The 18137-nt window shown below is 39.4% G+C and overlaps 2 protein-coding genes across 3 annotated transcripts in view; one reads left to right on the forward strand and one right to left on the reverse strand.

Moving 5' to 3' along the window:
• LOC143750170 (chondroitin sulfate proteoglycan 4-like) overlaps positions 1–18137 on the reverse strand; it is a 445241-nt gene that overhangs the window by 424762 nt on the left and 2342 nt on the right. Inside the window, exons 3-10 of one of the 2 annotated variants that reach the window (XR_013207120.1) lie at positions 14062–17580; positions 13500–13973; positions 13143–13319; positions 12479–12677; positions 12246–12377; positions 11770–11945; positions 10770–10947; positions 8491–10673 (exon numbers count right to left, since the gene is read on the reverse strand). Coding sequence is in view for 1 of the 2 variants with exons in the window: in XM_077243052.1 (XP_077099167.1) it covers positions 8581–10673; positions 10770–10947; positions 11770–11945; positions 12246–12377; positions 12479–12677; positions 13143–13319; positions 13500–13973; positions 14062–17580 (6948 nt within the window). In the remaining variant the exon portion in view is untranslated. Of the gene's footprint in view, positions 1–3943; positions 10674–10769; positions 10948–11769; positions 11946–12245; positions 12378–12478; positions 12678–13142; positions 13320–13499; positions 13974–14061; positions 17581–18137 lie in introns of those variants that run through there. The other variant, XM_077243052.1, reaches the window with a different exon arrangement.
• Positions 344–4426, forward strand: snx18b (sorting nexin 18b). Its single transcript, XM_077243070.1, has 2 exons — positions 344–2017; positions 3678–4426. Exons 1-2 carry the CDS (start codon positions 580–582, stop codon positions 3923–3925), a joined length of 1686 nt encoding a protein of 561 aa, XP_077099185.1. The 5' UTR covers positions 344–579; the 3' UTR covers positions 3926–4426.

An 18137-nucleotide genomic window follows, 5' to 3' on the forward strand; every position in this document is an offset into this window, starting at 1 on the left:
GGAATTTGTAACTATTGGAATGTTCTAATTAGTTTTAATCATTCATTTATATATAGTATGTATGTATGTATGTATGTATGTATGTATGTATAGTGATTCTTACATAGGCTACTGATAATTACTGATACTGATCTGTTATAGGTGCTGAGGCAAACAAAAAATTAATGACTAATAACAAAGATATTATAAAATCTTTTTGAAACGATTAGGTAATTGGAAGACAACATGTTTTGAAAAAGACAATGATGGTGACAAGTCAGTCACAGTGCTGCACGCAGGGGCATTTGGGTTTATTCTCTGCCCCAGGCTGATTATTCTGATTGGCTCCACCCTCAATTATTCTGCCCAGGACCGCATTCAGCGAAGAGAGGCAGCAGGCGGACACAACCCCCATATTTTCAATACCCTTCTGAGAGGAATTTTAAACTGTTTTCAACAGGATAATGTCTTCAAAAGTTTTCGACGAGTTTTGGTAGAAAGCAGAGACCGTAAATTACTGAAGAGGTTAATTTAACGGAACGGCGCGGAGAGTGTATTTTAACTTTGGAAACTGAGTTTACAAAGCCTTCCCACACAACTATGGCGCTCAGAGCGAGAGCTTTATACGACTTTATCTCTGAAAATCCCGGTGAGATCTCTGTGACAGAGAATGAACTCCTAACTTTGAGTAGTGAAGAGGTTGTCGATGGTTGGTTGGAGGGCACGAACACCAGAGGTGAGACGGGACTCTTCCCTGCATCATACGTGGAGATTATAAGGACTGACACATCACTACACGATAACGGCACATCCGTTAGTCAGGACTATTACTACCAAACTAGTCCTCAGAGGAGGGACACCTCAAACGAGTCGACACCCACGCATTCCGCTGTTTACCAGGGACATCTTAAACAACACCGACTCACTATTGAGACGAGCCAAGGAAGCGATGAGGATTGGGACGATGACTGGGATGACAGCGTGACGTCGGAGGAACGCGGAGGAACACCTGAAAAACGCGGGAATACTCAAGAGACCAGCAAAAACACCTCAGTGTCTCGACGTGGTAGTAGTGCGTCCAAAAGCGCAGGAACAGTTGGAAAAAATCTCAATAGGTTTTCAACCTTCGTAAAGTCAGGCGGCGAGGCTTTTGTTTTGGGTGAAGCTTCAGGTTTGGTCAGAGATGGAGACAACATATTTGTTGATATGGGTCAATACGGTCCGGAATGGCAAGATAACCCATATCCATTCACTTGCACTATTGATGACCCTACAAAACAGACCAAATTCAAAGGCATGAAGAGCTATATGTCCTATGGACTCACACCTAGTCATACTCAAACCCAGGTGAATAGAAGATACAAGCACTTTGACTGGCTTTATGCACGACTTGTAGAAAAGTTCCCTGTCATTTCAGTCCCTCACTTGCCAGAAAAACAAGCCACAGGTCGATTTGAAGAGGATTTCATTTCTAAGAGGAGGAAAGGTTTAATATGGTGGATGAATCACATGACGAGTCATCCTATTTTATCAAAGTGTGACGTTTTCCAGCATTTCCTCACCTGCAGCAGCAATGACGAAAAAGCCTGGAAGCAAGGCAAGCGAAAAGCCGAGAAGGACCACTTAGTCGGCGCTAACTTTTTCCTCACTATCCGTCCTCCAGCTTTACCGCTTGACTTACAAGAGGTGGAAAGCAACATAGATGGTTTCAAAACGTTCACCAAAAAAATGGACGAAAACCTCATACAGGTCAATGTCACAATTAACGAATTTGCCAGAAAGCAGATCACTGGATTTAAAAAGGAATATCAGAGAGTTGGACAAGCTTTCAGACTTTTAAGTCAGGCCTTTGAATTCGACCAGCAAGTATACTCAGTTCCATTAAACAAGGCCATGGTACACACTGGAGAAGTCTATGAGACCATTGGGGATTACTTTGCAGAGCAGCCCCGTCAGGATTTGGATCCAATTTCGGATCTTTTAGCGATTTACCAGGGACACCTTGCAAACTTTCCAGACATTATCCATGTTCAGAAAGGTTTGGGATTTTTCTCATGTGTTTGCTCAAATACCACTTATCAGAATGGCATGCAATAAAATGTGGATATAGGTCAGTAGGTCAGTAGTTGATGTGCTTGCCATCAGCTTAAAGAAATAACACACTATCCAGTGTCAGGTTAATATTTGAGTGGAAACCTAAATCAGTATGGTAAATTGTTATTTCATGAAACTAAAAAAGCATTTTATTCATACTGAAATGGATGTATGCTGTTTTAGTGAAGGAAAGCTACTGATGTAAAATATATTCATTAACTTTTTATAGCTAATAGAAAATGGCACATAGCAACAGGCTCTCGGCAGTATGTCAAATGGCATGTCCTGATTTTTCCCTGGTGCAAGAGAGAGAGCATATGGGGTCTGCTAGTTCTTGCAGCTTGAGATGTGTGTTGGTATGAAGAAATGAAGCCAACCCTGTTGTAATCCTCACTTCCCTTTAGAGGGGGAAGTGTATACCTCTGACTAATTATTTTTCCTTTACTGTGAAATTAAATTGACGGATGTCATTCTTTTGAACCATATCTCTGGGTGTTTATGACGGAAATTGTTAATGCGGTTTTGTATGAGAAATTGCTTGTCCCTTTAAAACAACTGATACTGGAAAAGCTTTTGTGTTGATGGCTCTAATCCTGAGCTTAGGGCTCCAGCACAGGGAAGCATTGAATGCTTACACCACAGTTTAACTCACAGATAGTTTTTTCTGAATCCTTGGATGTAGAAACTATGGAAGATTGTTTCCGCCACAGGAAAAAAAGAACTCAAGACTTTTTATCTCAGAATTGCGTGAAATAAACCCGCAATTGCGAGTTATAAAGTCCAATTCTGAGGGGAAAAAAGATCTCACAATTTGTATTATTACTCACAATTGCGAGTTTATAACATCTCAGTTCTGAGAAAAAAAAGTCAGAATTGAAGGTTATAAAGTCAGAATTGTGAGATAAAAAGTTAAAAAAAAAAAAAATTTTAATTCTGTGGTGGAAACAAGCTTCCATAAGAAACACATACGATAACTAAACTTTTTGATGTAGGCTAATATATGTGATTGTATACGTAAAGTCAATGTGAAACTACATTCGCAACTTATTCTACTTCCGCATTCGTCTCAGAGTGAAACAGGATATTCAGCGCGAAAAAAAAACAACGTATGATTTTATCCATCTGGAATTGATTGGATTGTGAAAAGTAGGCGTTACATTCCAAAATGTAGCCAAGTTAGATGGGAGGGGGTTAAAAAGTAAATGAAGTCAGCTGAAAAAAGGAAAATTGTTTTGGAGAAAGAGCAAGTTATTACATTTTGATACAAGATTACAATTTTTTATTTGGAATACTAATGCACTGATGAATCATGTGCAATAAGACCAGGAAAGTGAATTTAGAAAGTAAAGTTAGAGTTAATTTCAGAATCGACCTATAGTGCACAGGGAATATTGATTTCTCCTTGAGAAATTCCAAAGAGAGCTGTTAGCCATAAATCAGAAGCCATGACTGTTCTGAGCTTGCATTTTAATGTGTTCAAAATGGAAAACTCTCAAAGAGTGCTTGTGTGTGTTTTTGCAGATGTGATTGTGTGTTATAGACTTATAACCGAACCATTGTTCTTTTCCCTTTTCTTTTCACTTCCATCCTCTGTCTTTCTACAGGAGCACTAACTAAGGCCAAGGAGAGCCAGAAACACGGGGAGGAAAAAGATGGCACTGCAGGTGGAGGCATCAATGACCGCTGCAACATCATCTCCTGTGCTACGCTAGCTGAGATCCAACACTTTCATCGCATACGTGTGCGTGATTTCAAGGCACAGATGCAATATTTCTTACAGCAGCAGATCAGCTTCTTTCAGAAAATCACAGGCAAGTTGGAGGAAGCCCTGGACATGTATGATCAGGCTTAGGAAGTCAAATGGCCAGAATTGAATAGAAACACAAATATCAGCCTTTTTATTATAGATTCATGAAAATACAGTTACTGTCTTGTAGGAGTGTTTGGGGTGGCTTTGAGTTACAAACAAAAAATAATGATGAAAACTTACCCGAAACTGACAATGGTCCAAAGTGTTGACTACATTATTATTAAGTAAAATCATATAATCTGATTATACATAACGGTCCTAATTGGTTTCAGTTCTCCTGAAACCCTTGAAACATAACCACAATTTTAAGTTTACATTTAAATTGGCTAAGAAGCTACAGTCGATATAAACAACATAGATGACTTAGTTGTAATTGTGTGCCTGTACTGAAATGTTCTCTGTACTGGTATGGACTCATTCCTTGGACTATGAACTGTGGTGATGCTAAGGAGAGTAGATTTGAAAGCATTTGTGTCTTTTGATTCTGACTCTCTGATTCTTCTGAATTCTATTACAGATATAAAGATACATTATGCATTTGAATGACTTATTGTGTTGGTCTGTCAGTTACGGTTGCTTATGATCCTTCTCATTCTGTGCAAGTTTTACTCTCACTTCGTTATTAACCTTTATCTAATCTGCTACAAGGGAGAGGCCCGTGTCTGTTTTACATTAAGAGCTTACGAGAGAAAGACGAGACACAGTTTCTCAGCCCTGGAGGAGAAGTGCAAAGGAACAATGACCTAGAAAACATGGGCTGAAACCCTCTTTATCTAGAAGACATTCCAGACGAGGCTGAGAGGATCACTCACGGTACTAGTTTACCCGCACTTCCATTACTCAGTTTAGACTTTTTCTCCCTTGTTTCAAAATGAGTATTTTTAGCTAGTTTAATTACTCTAAATGAGAGCTTAGTGGATGTATTTTAGGAGCTCAAATTGTCATCAAGAACATTTAACCAGCTGGATGAGCAAAAAAATTGAAGTGAAACTTTAAAAAATTAGATGTGGTTCAAACTCTGGACCACAGGTGGTCTGTGAAAAGTTTATTTATAAGAACAAAAAGCAAACTGGCTCAAGACAGGATTGGTTAAACAGATGGAGAGTCTCATGAAAATCTCACATGGAATCTCACATGAGTTTTGGGTTATTAGGTGTTCCACAATTTTTGTTTTACTCTTTAAGTGGTCCATCCCCTTAAAAGGTTTAAAGTCGCCCTCTGGTTAAAATCAAGGTTTTAATATTGTTAATATGTCTATGTGCTGTTTTTAATATGACAAACCATGTGTAAATTCAGAAGTCAACACCATTGCAGAGTATTTTCTCCATGCAGTGTTTTGTTGGTGTTTCTGACGTCACAAACTACCTAGTAACCAATCAGGTCAACGTGTGATCGTCAACAAGTGGATCTCTGAGCTGGTGTGAGTGAGTGGAGGCGGGGTACATTTGCATATTCATAGAACTGCAAATACTAAATGAGACAAGGGTGTAGAGTTACATTCAAGCTATTTTAAGGCATTACAGATTTTTTTTTCAAGAAGAAAACTTAAATATGTCATTTTGGTGATAAAAGGTGAGTTTTAAGGGATAAAAGGATTGACTACGGGGAGACTTTTTAGAACCACTGAAATAGAATGAAAGAAAAGTGGAGAAAAAAAACAACCATCAAAGAAGATAAGCATTCTCAGGCCTCAGAGCACTAATCAATCGACCTATTGAAAGAGATCGTACTACTATTAGTTTCTGTGCTTACTATGGTAAAAACCGAGCTGCCCCGAAGCAGTCAATCTCTCACTGCATTTGAATTATTTATAAGAGCTAAAGTTAGGCTTCTCTTTCCACTCGCTGCCTGCGTCTGTTGTCACATACTCAGGTCCTTAATCATGAAGAATTTATTTCCACACCCCTATCACTAACAAGCCCACATATATTACAACATTTAAAACAACACTAAGGAGAAAAGGAGGGACTACACTCATTTGTGTTTTTAAGAAGCATTTGTTTTCTATATAATTGGAGCTATAAAGAAATTAAGTAATCCACTAATATGTGTATATATATATATGAATCATAAGAGTTCAAAACGTCCAAAGTATTTTAGAAAAAGCAATGATTTTATTAGAATATACATTTATACAAAAAGAACAATAATTTTTACATTAGTGTATCTTACTCAGTGATACTTTCTCTCAGTCATACAGACATAAATACACGCATACATAAACATTCAAAACCTGAAGCCCATAGTAAATTCTAGGCATTACAAGATAAACACAAACGGTAATCTTTAACTTCAAAAGAATAAAAAAAAAAGAGATGTGGGTTCGAAGAATATTAATCATTGAAGCACACTAGGCATTATGGAGCGTCAAGGTAACTATTCCCCTTCTTTGAATAGCATCATGGCTGAATATCCTGCTAATGCCATCTAGCTTATGAGGAGTGTGAAATTTGTGGTGCGTTTTTTTAAGAGGGTGGATCTGTCTTTGTGGTCAGCATACTATTTCATATTTAGACACTTCTCTAAAATGTACCTTTGAATAGTTTCAGTTCTCTCATTTCATGCCAATCTGACAGGCTTTGTCTTCAATATGAATAAACATAAGGCATTAAGGTACAGCATAATACTATAGTTCTATAGGTTTAAAAAAAAACATTTAGAAAGGAAATCTTAAAAAAAAGAGACATTTGGTTATTGTAGAGTATGCAGTAATAAAGTATTCCTTTATAGTTAATTCTTAGTTTATATATTTGTAGTCTCTACATTATTAAAGGACAATTCCGGACAAAAATGAACCCAGGGCTAAATAACACATGGGTACCGAGTCGACCGTTCTCTGGGATGCGTTTTCATGATAATTGAATGTACCCAGCTTTAACGTTAGTTTTAGTTTAATCACATTAGCTTTTAAAGGGGCATTCGGCAACCCTAGCTATTTCTTCGCTGATTTTCACTTTTGTTGTCGCATGTTTTCTCAATGAGCTCCCCCTACAGCTGTGCGTATATTTCACAACCATGTCGTAAAAAAAAACTAACTTGCGGCACCCTTCTCCCCCTTTCTACCGCTGCTCATGTGCATTTGTTATTATCGGAGCCGGCCAACTTTATCGTGTGGAGCTATGTCTACCGAGGTGGGTAATGCATCATACACATTGATTATGTGTGTGTTTAAGTCGAATTGCCATAAAGCAGTTTGTGTTTCTCACTCGTTCTCGCTTCTCACAAGATTTCCTTTATTTCCACTTTATTACTGTGTACTAATTATAAAATGTTACAGAAAATTTACATTCCCTCTTCTACTTAACAATACTGTATTAGGTGATCCTAAAATTATATAAACTATTAGGGGCTTTTGCAATAGAGGAACGTTTTCATAGTTCCTATAACTATTCGCGGAAGTACCTGCTTTTTTATGTGTTTGCACGCAAGAACTGGGAACAATTTTACAGCGCAGCACAATAGGAACTAGACAGTGACGCTAGTGTACATCAGTTGATGGGTCGAACACAATGCCATACGAAACACCGGCAACCGGCATTTTTAAAAGCTGTGTAAACATTGTTAACAAATACTGACTCCACGATCTGGCATACACAATGGAACATAAACATATACAGAAAGTTAATGTCAACGGCATTTACCTGACGCCTTTGTCTACGGAATTACGTTCTATTCTCAGCTTCGATTATATCTAGCACAGGAAGTTGTTGTAGATTTACTCTTTTAGGCCCCTCATTTTTGCTCTTTTAATCGCATAACTTATACATCTAAATTCCATCTCCATTTCACATCACTTCGCAGTTCCTACTAGCAGTGCGAATGCAACCAGGAGAATGGCCCTAGGGGAACATTTAGTTCTCAGGGTCAGCCATGATGGCTAGTTCCTATAACTGAGTTCCTATAATACCTGGTGTGAAAGCCCTTATTGTTACTACATGAAGGCCTTAGTATAATAGTTAAATGTCTGTATTTAACACATCCAAGAACACTGGATGTAAAAAATTGTGTTATTTGTCCTCTAAAATGTGGCAAATGATCTAAATTTATAACATTCAATTCATACTGTAGTCTGTGACTTGAATTAACCATGTTCATTCATTCTATCTGTAGCACAAAAATGTGCAAAAACACTTAGCTCGTCACCTGGGTAGCATCCTCAAAGGTGCACGATTGTATCTTATGTACCCCTAAAGGATGCAATAGTACCTCAATGTGCTAATGGTGTTAGGGAAGGTAAAAAAGTGTATCTTTGATGGTACTGCCCCAGTGACAAGCTAAAGGTACAATTTTTGCATATTTTTTCTGACTTTCCATAAAGGTAAATATAACTGCAAAAAATTCTGACCTTGTAATAACAAAGAATTGGTGACTATCTGTGTTTTTTAAGTAACAAAACATCATAACTACAAAATGATCTAAGCTTTGGCAGGACAGAAATAGGACTAACATGAAAAATGAACGTGTTAAAATTACAATTATTTGGCGGTCTTTCCGTTGGAACTAAGCCAAGAGACCTTCAGTCTATAAGGTTAAAATCCAAATGCAACCAATAGTATAAGTAGACATTTCTCAGTGTATGGTATGAAACTTAAAAACATACTTGCCACTGCTAAGAGTTGGCTCTGATGATGGTCATGCATAATGATAGTTCACAAAATTGGTTCAAGCTACATCTGGATGTGATAAAAGGAGTTGAATCAAACCCAGTACTGGTTTTGGTTAAGGGGTGGTGTTGCTGGTGTACACTTCTGGGCAGAATCAGGGTCAAGTGGACTCCATGTGCAAAGGAGAAATGGAGACACAGCTCTTTCAATCGCTGGCACCAAGGCTGCATCATGTACTTCCTCTAAAACAGGTCTGTCATGGCAGCTTTGAGTGAGTGGGGTTACTATAACCGAAGGAACAGTGAGACTTCTCTCAGGCTGACCCAGATATGGGCATCTGGCTAAAATATCTTCATCATGGTTCCCAGTCAAACCCTGTATCATTGCGGGGTGGGCCCGCTTTTCCCTCCGGTGCCGGAAGACAAGAATAAGAACCACAAGAATGACAATCAGGAGGAGGCAAGCCAGAAGTGGCAGGATGATGAGCAGGGGATCAGATGCAGGTCTTGGTAAAGACTCCATCCTCACTAATGTATTTTTTGAGGAGGGGTCCAACTTGCCCATTGTGGTATGGGGCACATGAGGAACCGTTGATCTGCTTCGTGTGTGGTTCCCCCAGCGGTTTCGGGGTTTCAGCTTTGAAGCAGTCCTGTGTGGTCTTGTTGTTGGATCTAAGTGAGATGGAGGGTACATGGGGGACATAGCATTTGTTGTTCTGTTGAAAGTCGGCAACTTAGTCGGCTCTAAAAGTATATGCTTCCCTGTAATGGGGTCATAAGGTATTACTAAATACACAAATTCGCCCATGGCAGGCTGAACATTGGCTGCCTTCAAAAGGAAAACAAATGAATCATTAAGTGGATGGACTGCTGTGACATTGTACCTGGCCGCCGTTGTGTTGCCATAAATGGTTTGGAAATTGATGTTTTCCTCTATGGCAACTCTGCCCTGTTCCACATCCCTGAATGTGAATGACTCCAGCGAGTGAGAGGCTCCTCCAAGGTCAAATGTCACTTTGACTAGCTTGCCATGTTTCGGTGGCTCAAGGATTTCGAAGATGGGATCGCTAGCACTAAGGGAGGCCAATTCTGTTGCATCAAGGACATCCTTTCTTAGCTTCACTGGGATACCATCTGGGATCCTAACATGCTCTCCAAGCTGGATCAGTGGCCTGACTGTGATGTGTACCACCTGGTTGGTCAGGTTACTCTCAGATGTGAAGACTGTGAACTCAAAGCTGTCTTGAGAGGACGACAGGTCAGTCATGTTATAAAATAATCTGCCAGTGTGAAGGTCCTCTTGGTCAAAGTGTGTGACCGGCTCTTCCATAACCATGACACACCCATGAATTGGTGGGCCTGTAACTAAATACTTAATGGATGCATCTTTCTCATTGGTCACTGCAGCCAGATGTTCGAATGTCAGAGTCACTGTGGTCTGACCTTGCAACAGAGTCAGTCCGGTGTTGTTGACCACACTGATGGTGATATTCTCTACCTCTACACTAAAGAGCTTGTAGAGTGGTCTGTGGAATCCATCAGTTATACTAAAGTAGATGACCCCTGATGAGGGTTCCCCATTTTGTACAAAGTGCACCCTTCCTTGATTTACATCAGCCTGGGTAAAACTGATAGCAGACTTATTGAGTTGACCCTCCAAAGCAAGGAAGCCATTTTTGGGCTTGCTGATTACCGTATAATAAAGCTCCTCAGGTGGAGTGTCTTGGTCCTCCACATAAAGGTTCTCAGTGTCCAAGGTCACGGTGTCCCCTTTGACCACTTTGAGTCTATGGGATCCCGTCTTGAGCACAGGAGGCTGGTCATTAATAGGGGTCACAGTAATATTAAATATTCCTGATACTATATAGTCTCCATTCTGGGGTCGTTGAGCAAGCTTTCCTTTGGGGTTTAGCCAAACGTCAAAAGTGAAGTTGTCATGAGTGGTTTCAGAGTTATCATGTACATAAATAACTCCATGCTTGTGGAGGTTGGATTGGGAGAACTTTGGTCTTTCATGTGTCAGGTTCTTTTCACCTAGAACAATTGTACCGTGGAGGGGTGGAGAGGTGATTTCGTACCAGACCTCATAGAAATTACGTTCCTCTTCTTCTAACTTTCCCAAAAGGTTGGAGGCATCCAATTTTGATTTATCTATGAGAACACTACTACCCTCTGCGACAACAGCCCCTGAATAATGAATATGAAGTTGTTAGTGTAGAGATACTATATTAATTGTTCAATTTGTTTATCAAATAAACATCACGAGAAGTCAGAAAGCATTACCAGTATTTGTAAAAAGTGCACTCCTATGCCCTGGGCCAATATTTTCATAAGAGATGTGGATATTAAAGTTGTGAGCATGGAGGGATGCTGGGGGGCATGATGCAGTGAAGGTGAAGGAATCTGTAGCGGTCCAGGCAACAGGTTTAGTCTGTGCATACAGCACAGCACGTTCTTTCACCTAAAATAATATAGGTAATTAAGCTTATTTATAAGTTAGAATGATCGGTAACACTTTCGTTCAATTCAATTCTCACTATTAACGAGTTGCTAATTATCCTGCATATTACTAAGATATTTGCTGTTTATTACTAGCTATAACGCACATAATAATGCCTTATTCTGCATAACGATATTCTTCATCCCTTAACCCTGCCCAATACCTAAACTTAACAACTACCTTACTATTAATTAGCAGTAATTAGGGGTTTATTGAGGCAAAAGTCGTAGTTAATAGTGAGAATTGGACCCTAATGTAAAGTGCGACTGAATGATCACATAAATGCTATTTAATATCACATTTCACATATTTTTATCACATATTTTCATCATTTTAAGTATGTTAATATTTACATTTTAAATATTTAGATATGCTAATTATGTTGAAGAGCCATACATTAAATAAATGTTTTGAATTTCACTCGAATAACTCGGCTAACATGCATGAGAGTGAAAATAACTAAATTTCTTACAGCCCATGCAAACATTGTGATGACAAAAAATGTTTGCCCATGTTGCAATAGCACAATACAATTTTTCGTCTGAATTTTATATTATGCTCAAATACTGTTACATTAAATTTTATTGTGACAAAAGCATGCTTAAAAACCTACATATCTCCAAAATATATATGCAGGACGACATCTGTAGTAGAGCATTTGCTGATCCCTGAAATGTCAAACCTTAGCAGAATACACTTGTTCAAATTTTAGTGATGCGCCTATCATATTTTTGAAAAGACGTACACATTTGAACAAAAGTCAGAAGCAGATTTAATAAATACCATGTTTTGGGTGAAGGAGGAGATTTCTTGTGTGGAATTTTCTGCTAGTTTCCACATTAGGCTTCCAAACTTTGGAGGTGAGGTCACAGTGTAGGTGATGGTGCGATTCCCATAAATATCATCATAGTCATTTGTGATTATCAGCAGCTCATCTTCAGAAATTAACTTTAAAGAACCTGTGGAAAGGATAAATGGAATAAATCCTTTACATCATATAGAAAACGGCACCATTACTGTTTCAATGAATAGGCTAGTCTGAGCTTCACACAACCCAGTCCAGCTGCTGCTGTCTGCTACAGCATAATGTCCTTTGGCTATCTCTTGAAGTGAAAGACACCCTTACTAACCTCTTCCTACTAAAAAGTGTAACCACAATTTGCACTGGTATAAAATGGCACTTGAATTTAAGTTGAAGAAAGCGACAAGAAAGAAGAAATGTGGATATTGGTTTCTTTAAAGCACTATAAAAAATTAACCTGGGAAAACTTTAAGTTCTTGATTTTTCTCTAAGCTGATGACCAGAGATTGGGCTGTGACACTGAAGATTTTCCTTGGAGCAAAGTTCACTCCATCATTGACTTGAAAGTGAAATCCTCCTGACAAGGCACCTGTTGAAACATAAATACCAGAAACTTACTGAGAGATCAAGCAAAATGGCTTATCAAATCGTATGGGCTGTTCTGAAAGGCACTTTAAAATGTAAACTAACCACTATGTACAAAGACCAGCTGGCCATGATTGATATGCTCTTGGGTGAAGTTAGGAACAGGCCTGGAGGGGGCGCTCTTCAGGGCTAGATGCCCATTACTCGGTGGGGTTATGATAAATTCTAGGCTCTCAGGAGGAGAATCTGGATCCTCAGCACTGAGGTCCTCAGTGGTTATCTCTGTCACAGTACCTTCCCACACCTAATAACATAAACATGATGCTGTCAGTTTTGGTCATATTTTGTCAAGTGAGGTTTATTTTGTCAAGTGAGGTTTAACATGTTTCTCTAGAAACAGTATTTATTTATTTATTTATTTATTTTACAGCAGAAGCCATTTTAGAATGTGTTTACTGAGCCTCCTGCTGGTGAAAGTGGGTGTCTGAAGATTAGTCCTCCTCACAGTTTATGCTGTTTTAACCAATTTTCTTTGAATAATCTTTCCATGATGGAAATAGAAAAAGATGCCAGATTTTAGTCAGATATTAGATTAGTAAATTTTTTGTGTGTGTTTTATTGTTGTTTAATATAATTTCATTTAATCATTTAAGTAAACAATTGAAGTTCACAAATACTGTATAAATAGATGAGAAATGTTTAGTAGGTGCAATACAGTTATCTTTGTAGAGTAGAATTAGTACAAATTAGTTTCAGGGGGAAAACTCACCTTGAGTATCCTGTTGACAGTTACAACTGGAGGTTCATCATTTATGGGAGTTACATTGACATAAATCACAAAAGGCAAGCTTTGCTTCCGGATATCTGTATCATTGGCCACGACAGTAAAATTATCAGCCACGGTCTCACTTCCGTCATGGACATAGAATATGAACCCCTGTTCAGCCTGTGGCAAAGGAAAAAAAAGTATACAATGCAGTTCTTTAACAATATTTATAATAAATACTAGTACATGTACAAAATCTTTACATTTGAAAGATATATTTTCTTAAACAGTGCTGTTTACAACATATTTTTAAACGATTGCCTTATTGGAGAGAAAGTGGAGAGAGTGAAAAGAACTCACTTGAGCCCTTGTGAAAGAAGGAATGGGAACACCAGGGATCCTTGAGTGTTCAATCCGGCCATGATGAGGACCCTCGATTACAAGATAGAAGATTTGGAGTCCATGAAAGTGTTGGTTAACAACTTTGATGATGTCCTGACTGAGAGCTTTAGAAGAACCCTCTATCAGGGTCATATTGGACACCTCTAGAGGGATGTGGAAGGGGATAATATCCACAACGACTACAAGATCATAGATTATTAGAACGCCATTGGTTACGTCAAGTGAGAAAGAGTCATTAATATATCCATGGTCTGTTTGAACATACTGAATATGCCCTTTATTGATATCATCCTGTGAAAAGCTTTCGATGGGATTCTCCTTACTGCCATGGTAATGATCTTCTTCTACCATAGAAATCCGCAGAAAACCATGAGCGGGTGCCAACTTCACTGTATACACAATCTCATAAGGTTTGTTATCCTCATGAATAACCTGAAACAGACCAAATGAGAATATCAAATAGATAGTCTGTATTCATAACCAAGTTGTCTGAAAATTACTTTAATACGGCAAAACTAACCTGGAGAACGTCTTTGTTGATTTTGACAGGTTTTACTTCCTCCACCAAGATTGGGTTATTGTGAATGACCTTTGGGGGCTGCTGATGACTCTCAAGGTACACCCTAACTGCCACACTCACATCCAGATTCAGGCTTTTCACCTTACTGGTGAAGTTAAAAAAGTCCTCCTGTGTTTCGCTGTCATCATGATGATACATTACATGACCCATCTTCAAGTCATGTTGTGTGAAAGTATCTGCCTTAATACCATTGCATTGAAGAGTCCCATGGCTTGGTGGTAGAAAAACCTCAAAGACCACTTCTTCATCATGCCTGACATCCATATTAGTGGAAATACTGAAATTAGCAACTTTTAAAATGGCCACCTGGCCTTTTTGGACCAAAATACCTGTGTTGTTGGCCACCTTAACATATGGATCCTGGGCCGACACTTCAAGTAGTGTTGATGTATAGTGCTTGCCATCTGATATGAAGAGGACACAGCGGCCTAAACTCACCCCTTTGTGAATGAACAGCACTCTCTTCTCTTCTAAGTCCTTCTGATGGAATTGATAAAGCTTGTGTGTGGTGTCATTTACCAGGACTAACTCACCCATGGGGATCTTTCGTCTGGTATAAAGCAAATCTTCGTCATTAAAGTCTGTGTCAGCATCATGGTAGCACAAGTCTTCCAGTGTAAGTAACCGCTGGCTGTCATGCACCACATGGAAAACTTTATCCACAACACGGACGGGTTTCTCATCATTGACCAACTGGATGGAAATATTAAATGTGCCCTCCGTGCCTGGGGTTTTACTTTTCAGAGAGCCAAAAGAGGCCTGGAATGTAAATGCATCATGTGTGGTTTCACTATCATCATGGACATACAAGATGCGTTCCTCCAAAATGTCCTGATTGGTGAACTCTATTATGCTGTCATTGCTGGAAGAGGAATTAGAGAGGTTTATTTTCTTCAAAATCCCATGTTTAGGGCTGCTGGTAACAGTGTAGTGTACAGCTCTGGAGCTGGGTGTCTCTGAGAAAAGCTTTGTCTTAGTAATGACCTTGCTCTCCCCTTCCAAGAGAGAAAGTCCATGATTTCTTAAAATGATGTAATGAATATCTGCTTTGATGCTGATCCTGAACTCATGAATCCCTGACATGGCAAATTTCGAGAATACTTGAAAGTGAAACATGTCCCTTGTATCATCCTTTGGCCTTTCTAAGAGCTCATATTGCAACTTGCGATTAGTAATGTCATCTTGGCTAAAGGTAGAGTTCTTTTTTAAAATCTTATTAACGAGAAGAAGATGTCCTCTCCTTGGTAATGTCAACAAACGAATGTGAAGGTCATTTTCCGAAAGTCTAGCACCTTTGGTGACAACATAGAATTCTTGAGGTGTCAATGTGACTTTGTGTTCACCATCTATCGCTACCTTATTTCTGGTTATTCTGTAACGTATCCAGCGTACTCTAATCAAAAACAACAACTCATCTGTAATGACTGAACCGACTGTGACTTTGCATTTTAAACTGTCAGTGACATTACTTTGCTGCGTACCATGGAAAGTGCTGAGATATCGAAGACGCTCCTTTTCCAGAAGTTTCTGCGTGAATGTGCCTGTTTGCTTCCATTGTCCACTTGAATGCAGCCTTTGCAGCTCACCATAGATTGGTGGCACTGTGACGTCATAGCGAATATCCACTGCTTGTTTAGGGACATTCACTTGTACAGAAAGATGTTTGCTACTAATAAAGGTAGCTTCACCTTGGGTTACCTCTACTCCTGTGTTATTGGCAATCTTGTGTTCTAAGGGAACAGCAATGATCCTGAATACCACAGTGTTGCTTATTTTGTCCCCATCACTCACCCTAATAGCCATTCTGGAGTTCTTGACACCTTTGTGGACATAATTCACTTTTCCTTGCTCTAGATCGCTTAGAGAAAATGAGGTCACTGCCCGGCCTGGGTGTTCTTCTATTTCTAGAAAACCTGAGTCAGCATTCAGGTTTCCAAGCACTGTGAACATCAGGTCTGTGGAGTTAGTGTCAGGGTCGATGGCCCTTAGAACATCTGTGCTCAAACGACGTCTTGAGTGCTCCAGCAGAATGAAGAGACTGCCCTCAGGAAGGCTAAGTTCAGGAGCATCATTGACAGGTGTGATACTGATGTTAAATCTGTGCAGACGGTTCCCTCTGAGATAGCTAGGCACTTCCTTTTTGCTGCTGGTGAAGATGGAAAACATGAAAAAATCATGTAGGTCCTCAGATCCTCCATGGACATACATGACCCTTTGATGCAAGAGGTCCAGTATATTGAAGGTGTTCTCACCTAGATTAGGGTCAACATCCAGTCGGAGTTGCCCATGTACCGGCTGCTCTTCAATGCGAAACATAACCTGCGAATGTCGGATCCCAAGCTTACGGAACTCTAGGTTAATCTTTATGTGTTTAGATTCAAGTGGTGCTCGTCCGCCTTCAAGAACCTCCAAATCCTTGAGTAAAAGGACATTTTTCTTGTCCAGCTCAGTTAGGACATCTGTCAAATTTTCATAATCCATAGTAATAATTGATGGACTTGTGGTACTGGGTCCAAGCCGTTTGTCTGTTTTACAACCAAGAGAAATATCCTTGGTGACCAACGCTTTTGGAAGGCCCATCCTTTGGTAATTAACTCTGATATTTCGAAGACAGCCTTTAAACGAGCCTCCTCCAATTCGCTTGCCTACCATAGACAGCAAACCATTCTTGTGAATTTCTGTGTAAGTGCTGATATCAACCCCACCTAAATACAGAGGCCCAGTAAACTGTAGCGCACTGGCATTTATGCCAAAGCTAGAATTGTGCATCTCCAAACCCAGAGTAAACTGAAGATTCAGAGCAGACAAATAGAGCCGCAAAATGTGCCATGCCCCATCATTGACGACCATCAAGGAACGCAATACTGTCTTAGTTGCACCTATTTTAAGGATAGCAACAAGGAGACCCTTTTGGATCTCCAGGGCAATATAGTCACTTTGGCCTGCAGAGCTGTATAAAAGGATCCCCTCTGAATTTACTGTATGCAATTCACATTCAAATACACCCTCTTGGGGTACATCCCATGTTGGCAGCGACATGTATGCTTTGGAGCTGAAAAAACGTATTGAATTGTTGACAGTGGCTGAAAACTCTGGGCTGCAACCAAGTGAAACTTCATGAATTATTTTGTATCCAGAGTAAGGCCTAAGGGAGGATAGAAGGTTATGCTCATTGAACAAAACCTCATCAACACACCCCCGAAAGCCAGAAGATGTTTTATCTGCTGAAAGGTAGGGTTTTTCCAGATCCCCAACACCACCAACAAAAAGCCCATCTTGGACATCCAGTTCAAGATCAGGTCCTGGCAATTTAACAGTTGTTATAGAGTTTTTGTCCACAGTTAGCGTGATGTTGGCATGGTCATGTTGAAGTTCTACTGTATGCCAGGTCAGATCATTCAAGGGGATACCCTTCTCAGAACGAACCATCCGTTCCCCAGATCCAAGATCAATCCGCACCTGACAGAGATGGATAGAAGATCTGAACAGTAATGTAGGAAATCATCTTTAAAAAGCTAATTATTTCACTCTAAAATTTGCTGGGTTAATTTATTACCCAGACTGCTGGGCCTGTTAGGTTATTCTCACGGTGTTGGGTTATTTTGTGTCTCCCATCGATGTGTTAAGTTTCACTGACATAATGATTCACCTCCTCTCAAGGTTTGACTAACTGAAGTAAACTGGAACAGTAACAGTCATTTTCTCTCCAGTCCCAAGAGATCTTTCTAAATAATTTTAAGGTTTATATACAATTGTGTATCAAATAATGTTGCTAAGAAACTCATATTACATTAACTACAGGTAACAGAGTTACCATGTCAGTATTCCTCAGCATGAAAAGACTTGTCAGCACAGTGATGCAAGTGGAGGTGAATACTTTTTCTGTCTGGAAGCAACAAGAAATCACTTGCCTTTTGTTTTTGCCTTTGGGCAGAAAATATCTGCTTTAAGCAGTACTTTACAATTCGGATAAATGTAACTGCCAGGGATGGGTATAAATTTAAGCTCATTTAGAA

Source organism: Siphateles boraxobius, unplaced genomic scaffold (genome assembly GCF_051911475.1).
Source record: "Siphateles boraxobius isolate OS27281-9 unplaced genomic scaffold, OSU_SipBor_1 25, whole genome shotgun sequence".
Taxonomy (NCBI): domain Eukaryota; kingdom Metazoa; phylum Chordata; class Actinopteri; order Cypriniformes; family Leuciscidae; genus Siphateles; species Siphateles boraxobius.

Bases quoted from the DNA above. Each gene is read 5' to 3' on its own strand.
- snx18b (XM_077243070.1), top strand. From the start codon at position 580: ATGGCGCTCAGAGCGAGAGCTTTATACGACTTTATCTCTGAAAATCCC. The intron at 2,018-3,677 runs GTTTGGGATTTT...GTCTTTCTACAG, and splicing joins CATTATCCATGTTCAGAAAG to GAGCACTAACTAAGGCCAAG.